The sequence below is a fragment of the Genypterus blacodes genome, unplaced genomic scaffold (genome assembly GCF_046128005.1).
Source record: "Genypterus blacodes isolate CSIRO-AG114 ecotype Tasmania unplaced genomic scaffold, CSIRO-AGI_Gbla_v1 ptg000076l_1, whole genome shotgun sequence".
Lineage (NCBI taxonomy): Eukaryota > Metazoa > Chordata > Actinopteri > Ophidiiformes > Ophidiidae > Genypterus > Genypterus blacodes.
Genome location: NW_027466885.1, coordinates 4678574 through 4685609, shown reverse-complemented (window position 1 = coordinate 4685609; position 7036 = coordinate 4678574). Strand labels below are relative to the sequence as shown.

The 7036-nt window shown below is 41.2% G+C and overlaps 1 protein-coding gene across 1 annotated transcript; it reads right to left on the bottom strand.

Moving 5' to 3' along the window:
* Positions 1 to 419: 419 nt before the first annotated feature.
* On the bottom strand, positions 420 to 5397 carry lztfl1 (leucine zipper transcription factor-like 1). The gene is made up of 10 exons (XM_076158206.1): positions 5181 to 5397; positions 4728 to 4852; positions 4381 to 4575; positions 2702 to 2759; positions 2221 to 2292; positions 2056 to 2121; positions 1893 to 1970; positions 1488 to 1664; positions 1306 to 1409; positions 420 to 1200 (listed from the first exon to the last, which is right to left on the bottom strand). Exons 1-10 carry the CDS (start codon positions 5181 to 5183, stop codon positions 1182 to 1184), a joined length of 897 nt encoding a protein of 298 aa, XP_076014321.1. The 5' UTR covers positions 5184 to 5397; the 3' UTR covers positions 420 to 1181.
* Between the last annotated feature and the right edge of the window lie 1639 nt (positions 5398 to 7036).

Sequence of the window (7036 nt, the reverse complement as noted above, 5' to 3'; positions counted from 1 at the left end):
GTTAACCATAATGTGGTTTTGTAATGTGCAGAGATAAATGTTATTTGGTTGATCTTCAGTGGATAACTGGAGCATGGCGCCCCCTTGCTGAAACAATCCACCTCCACAGCTTCTCTAGATTCATTCATCACTTGCGTCTCCCTGTTGTTTGTTGTCACAACAGCCCGAAATCATATCCCAACATACAACGGGGCCAAAAGGAAGGAAACGTCCCTGGATCGGTTTCCAGTCAAGTGTGGGGCATATTTATGATCTAATATCTGTTTAGAATGCCCCAACATGCCAGAACAGCTAAACTGCTGCAGTGAAGCAGATCTTCCTTTTGATTTATGAGAAGTTCAAAAGTTACAAGTGCATTCAGACAAAACATAGACGAACTCAATAAAAAGGAACGTACTTTTATTTTGGTAGCAGCTTTTATTACCCCAGACAAAGAGTCACACATCTAGTATTATATTAGTGTGGATGTATCATACTACATCACGTGTATATATTTATTTCTTGCCCACAGCAATATGAAAAATACACAGTTAAAGTTTCCAGACAAAAGTAGTACTCTATTACTCCATTATGTAGGTAAAATATGTGAAGTTTACTAGATCACTTTTATTTCATTTGCAAGAGAGAGAACACTAAATATTTCCAACAAAGTTTTGATGAAATTCTTCAGCTAAATCTAAGATTGATGAGCCCAAAAGCAACAACAGGCAATAATCAGTAACAGTGCTTAAATCGATACATTTCTACAGCTTCAGGCAGACGGTATCTGTCCATTTCAGCATATGGACAAGGCCTCTCTTTACACTGGGACATGATGGTACTTGCATAGAGCACTGAGACAAGTTTATTAGCTACTGTAATCGAGCTCCAATCTGAACAAAAAGCACAGAGGAAGAAGGAGGAGGAGGAGTAGGGGGAGAAGGGGGCAGCCATTTGAGTCGTGTGTGTTCAGTTGTGTGTACTCCCAGCCAGCCGGCCCCCCCACCACCACCGCCTTCTCCGCTCCACTAAAGCCCATACCTACTTAACATGCTGGATAAAAGAGGAGCAAACAGTTCTCAGTGGAAATGCTTTTCTTTTCTGTCCCAGCAGTGGAAAACTTGGTTTCTAGAGACGAGGCCTAAAATAAGGCCCCGTCTCGCCCCGTCGACATCTGTTTTACCCGTTGTCTTGGACGAGACTCATTCGTTGGGCTCATATCTGGAAAAGAGAGCGACAGAGATCCAAAATTAGACAAATGTCTTTCTATTTAAAGGCGGACTGTTCAGTTTTACCCTAAAAAGAGTGGAGATCCCTCCCGCTCACCTCTGTAGTCGTTTCCGGATATCCTTGATCTGCTCATTCTTCTTGGTTAGCATATCTTTCATGTTCCGGTAGGCTGAAGTTTCCTGGAACTTCTTCTCCAACTCCTGCACACATACAGATGATTGAATACACCTGCACAACCTGCTATGTATCAGATATACATGAAGGCTGCAGAGATGTACCTTCTCTGCTAGGGTCAGCTGCTCTTGCACTCTAAGCAGGTCGTGCTTGGAGGACATCAGGTTCTGCTGCAGATCCTTCTGGGAGGCGACGTTGGCACTGAGAGAGCGTTGGTAGTCCTCCTTCAGAGATGCCACCGTGTCCTCCAGAGTGCTGACCTCCTGGGATTGATCAGCCACCTTAAATAGAAGAAAAGAGCCTGAATCTTTACTCTACACATCTATCTTCATCAATCTACTACTACTACTACTACTACTATGTTGACTGCCACAAAAGCTACACTCAGCAGATTGATACATACCATTTCATATCCAAATTAGCAGACAAAATCAAATGAAAGCAAAAGTTCACATAAGTTAAAAGAAAATAATTCACACCCACACAGATTTAAGGTGATTTCACTGTACCTGATGTTCACCTTGCACCTTCTGAATGTCTATCAGAGCTCTCTCGGCCCTGGTCCTCTCATCCAGTGCGCTCATGGCCTAAATAAACCAGAGCACAGAAATGATAACGTGAAATAGTCGTGAGCAAAAACTGCGATCGGTTGAGGAAACGTCATATTCATACCTGGGTTTCTAAAGTCCGCAGCCTGGCTTTCAGTTTACCATTTTCCTCCTGTAGCCTTGTTATCTCCTGAGGGAACGTTTAGGAAGAGAAATTGTGTGTGATAATGCGGCTTCAGGCTTTTTGCAGCCAAACTGTGCGCACGGTTTAGGTTATGAGTTTCTTTACCTTGTGCAGAAGTTCAGACACGCCACCTTCATTCAGTGGGGCTAACTTGGGTTTACTGGCTTCCTGGTGAATCTGAGAAACAAGTGGACAGAAAAGGAGTGAGATTCACATCTACAGGACACACAGGTGCACCATTGTTCCTTGCATTAAAGTCTCACTTTAAAACCCGTCTTAAATCCGATAAAACGAGGTTGTATTATAGGACAAAGTTGATTTGTCGTTCCTCAGCCATGCATTGCAAAACCGCTCATCACACATGGCAACGTGCGAAGCCTGACACACTGAACTACTTAACATGACTCGGAGCGCAGTGCTGCAGTCTCCTCACTACTATCAGTGCAGTTGTCGAGCTTGTGATTGATGACTGAGACGCCACTTGTAACGGCACGTCTTGCTCCATCTCGGGTCAGCCTGGCTCTCAAGCCGCTGATGGGGCAAGTGCCGGTCTTAAATGGGGCAAACAGCCGCACGTTACACTCACCTTATCGTTGCTTTTAAAGTCGGTCTTCTCAAACTCGGCCACTTGCTCTAACAGCTCCCTGTGATAGGAAGCAAAAGATTGGACAAAAAGTCTTAGAAAAAGTTAAATTTGATCACAACACAAGATAAAGTTCATTACTATCTTGTTTAACAGTCACTCTTCATCAGTAAACTAATCTCTAGTGGTTACACGTCTCTACTTGGAGATTTTACACCTATCATGTTCTTGATGACAGTTTAACACAATATTTGTTTGTGGTGAGCAAAGCACCTTTCTGAAAGGCTTATATGTGGTTTTAAGATGCAGCTGAACGCACGTACACGCGGGGCGTATTCCTTGTTTTTAGACAGCGTAACTGCTAGGGCTGAGGCCTACGGAAATAAAAGAGGCTTTAGGGTATGTTTATCCGCCCACCATGCACACATTTCACACGTTTGCAACACAAACAAGTTTGTAAGAAGGTCACAGCGGCTTTGACTTCTGTAGGGTTACACAGGTAAACGTAGTAACATGAAGTTCATCTGAATTCCAAAGGTGACAAGAGGCCACACTCAAGACTTTAAAGGGATCTATCTGGACAACCAGCACTAGTTTATTGAATATAAAATGAAGATGATCAAAAGCTTGAAGCAAATCTGTATGAAGAAGCATTTATTCATTTTCTATAAATTAATTCTTAATTTCAAGACCAATTCAACTTTATGGAGCTGCCACAGATGATTACTATATCAAGCACATCTAAAGCTCAGGGACCAGACTGAGAGCCACAATACTTTCCTTGGCAAAATGTCAAGAAAGTAAAGTAGTTTCAGACAAAAGAAACAAGATTTATGTTTGTTGCTGGCAGCTCATGTATACTCCCGCATTACTCAACGTACAGGCTTGTAGAATGAAAGAATACACTTGGAATTCCTGCTAAGTAACAACAGCTCTGAGGGCCACCCGCATACTTCTGTTATACGCTACAAATTGAATATCATCACATTTAACTTCATCACTTTAACAATACACAACGACACTATTAGAGTTGCTAAAATGGATCAGCAGAATAAAACCACCAAACCAAAACATCCAGCTGTTGATTGAACACCTACACTGTTGACATTAGCAACCAGATGTTGTGGTTTTCAGGCAAGAGTAACTCACTGAACAAAAGGAAACCGCCGTGAGGCAAAGAGTGTAGAATTCACATGTGAGCGCGTGGCATGGCAGTGACCTCCACCTGCCCCACACTACAAAGCACACATCACTCTAAACACGAGGGAGGGAAGTTACCTCTCAGCTACTTCTCATCCCGTGTGGTGAAGGCACGTTGCGTGTAGCTTTAAATAATTTTACTTTTATGTCTGCAGCTACACCCAGATGATGTTTTCTCACAGGGCAACATGCAATCATAGTTTATTGAGAGCTATTTCCTGTCATGGGACAACTAAACTACATTTGTTTTCTGTATGTTTTTGATGAAATATGAGAGAAATAATTTTATGTCTGATACCAACTGTCACGATTTTACATTGGTGTGTAGTTTACTTCTGCACAACTTTCTCTAGAGTCACAATGAGGAGAACACCAAGGCTCCAACTGATATTGTGATTTATCAAAAAACAAAGAGCAATAAATGATCAAAGTGCTTGGGAGTAAACTCACTAATAGGCAAAACAAGAGAATTTCTCAATCACCTGTTCTCCAGCTCGGAGATGTCGGTCTGCAGGCGGAGGTAAAACTTCTCAGCCTGGGAGAAGAGCTGCCGGATCAGCAGGACGTTGGTGTGAGCCGTGTTGATGAGCTCCGTCTCCACCTCCCCTCGCACCACCGCCTGCAGCCCGTCCAGCATCTCCCTCACCTCGTCCACAGTGAAGGTTTCCTCCACCAGTCTGCGCAAACAAACACAAACAACTGTCCCATCAAATCGATGATCATGAAAAGCATTATAGAAGACTATGTGAGGCTGCAGGGGGGATGTGTGACATGTTGGTGGTGTAATAAATACACAAGTGAATTAGATGTGTAAAGTATGACCACACACCTGCTTTCTTTGAGTTCCTCAAAGCATGAATCAATAGTCTTGACTCTCAATCCTCTTTTAGAACGTGCAAATCTCATATAATTGATGACTTCGTTCTGATGGTGTTCATTGAAACCAAACTCTGCCTGTGTGTGGGGGATACGAAGGGGATTAGAGACATTCACTGGAGCCACAGGGGAAAAGATGGCGAATGGATTCAACTGCACTGGCAAATACAATCAGCTGATCCGCTAACTTTTTTGCCAGCTAGTCTCGCACAGGGCCTGTTGACATTATCTTGCACAAACAACGAGATGCAAGCTAACTGTGCGACATTACTAATCTTATGTTTATAACTAATGTTATAAATATGTTTAGAAACTAGAGCTAGACGTTAAGCATACTAGCTAACCTCTTACAGCAAACAGGTGGACTACCCATAAACAGCAAACGCTACAGTTAGCAGCTACTTACCATGGTGGCTGTGAAGCTAACAGTATTATCTAGATTGGCTGTGCTGATCTCACATAAAGTTTGCGTTTATTTCTGGGTGCGCAGCTAACAGGCGAGTATCTGAATGATTTCCAGTCAAAGCTTTTGCACTTTGATGTTTAAAAGAAAGTATATTTTAGCTAGAAGATGGTATAACAGATTGGCTAAGGCTAGCTATGTGGCTAGGGTTTGCCATAAGAATGCCTGGTAACGGGAGAATAGCGTCATCACCTTGGTTACGGTTAAGGTGCGTTCACAGACATTACGGACAACACGGAATCATGCGGAATCGTCACGGATTTTTTTGGCAAGAAATAGCTCATAGTCGTTTCAGTTTAATTAACAGCTCATATACTTTCAATGTAAAATAATTGTGTATTTGTAACATAATGCAATAATTGTCAAGTAATTGCCATTTTATTGTTATTATTTTTTTAACACTGCAGCATAAAACCAAAGAAATGTCCAGATTTTCACAAACCAACATGTATCATCATGCTGTGTAGTGCACAATTTAGTGTCTTTATGTGGCAAATAATAGATTCAACAGAGACATTTGACTTAATTGGTTTAATAGCATTTTCCCCTCACATCAGGAAATCTAAATTCATTCATTTGATAATGCAGCCAGTTGTAATGTAAACAATTTCACATGAAAAACAACTATTACTCCAACAAAATCATGGAATGACTTAACTGCTGCTTTATTACTGTTACTCGTCAACCTGTTTGGTTAACACTCAAAAGATATGAATAATACTAAAAAAGCAGGAAATATCTTCAATGGAATGTCCTTTAGAAGTCAAGAATTTCTGGATGAATGCAAATAAAAGTACATCGCATCCAGGCAATTTTCTGGTTTCCGTTTGTAAGTGTAGGCGGTGTAACACTAGATGGCAGAATTGAGACAGAAAATGGGTGTGACTGTTGGCAAAGCTCCTAAGAGGGGCAATAGATATAACATCAGCATACTTGGATAAAACACCAGGTTCAGATTTGATTTTTCATCTTTACACACATGACAGTAAATTACTTGTTTTTGTGGAATTATTATTAAAAGCAGTGAAGTACATCAACTTCATTTATACATATTTATTGTATGTTTAATTACACTTTGTTGTTGTACAGTGACAGATTAAGTCCTGCTTCCTCTTGTAGTTCATTTGTACTTTGGGATGTCATAGGTCAACCGTCAACTTTATAGTGGCAGAAAAGGAACAACAAGTTTGAGTTTAGTGTGCTGTTATCTTTCAACACATTTCAAGGGCTTAATTGATGGGACACAACATGCTATGCTTCATCCCCTAAATCTACGGGATCATGTGAAGCAAATAAAACTCGAGCGATTCTGTTCCCTCCTTCTCCACGTCTTCTGTCATCGAAGCCTGAAGGATGTCACGATCCATTTTGTTTGAGAATTGTAAGAAAAAGAGGAACGCTTTTCCCCCCTCATGTCTGCTGCTGTAATTAAATTAGACTAACAAGCAGCACATGGTAAGCCACCTAATCAGATGCCTCACAGCGTGACCGCTCTTTGCTGGCCCATTCAAGTTTCTGAGCAACATCATTCAGTCACACAGGCCAAGATGTTTCCCCTTTATCTCCAGTCACGGTGAGTCATGTTTTGAAAGTGATATTGAAAATATCTAATGTAGACTAACCATATTCTGAACAGTTACTGATCAAAGATGACTACTTTCATTTATTGTGTGCATGCTGTATGTTGGTGCTATTATTCCATTGCGGTCACAAATGTGTCGATCCTTCACTGTCACTTTACATGTATTCAGAGGTCTTTGATATTTTTGTCACAGTTAATTTTATAGCTATTAAGTCCT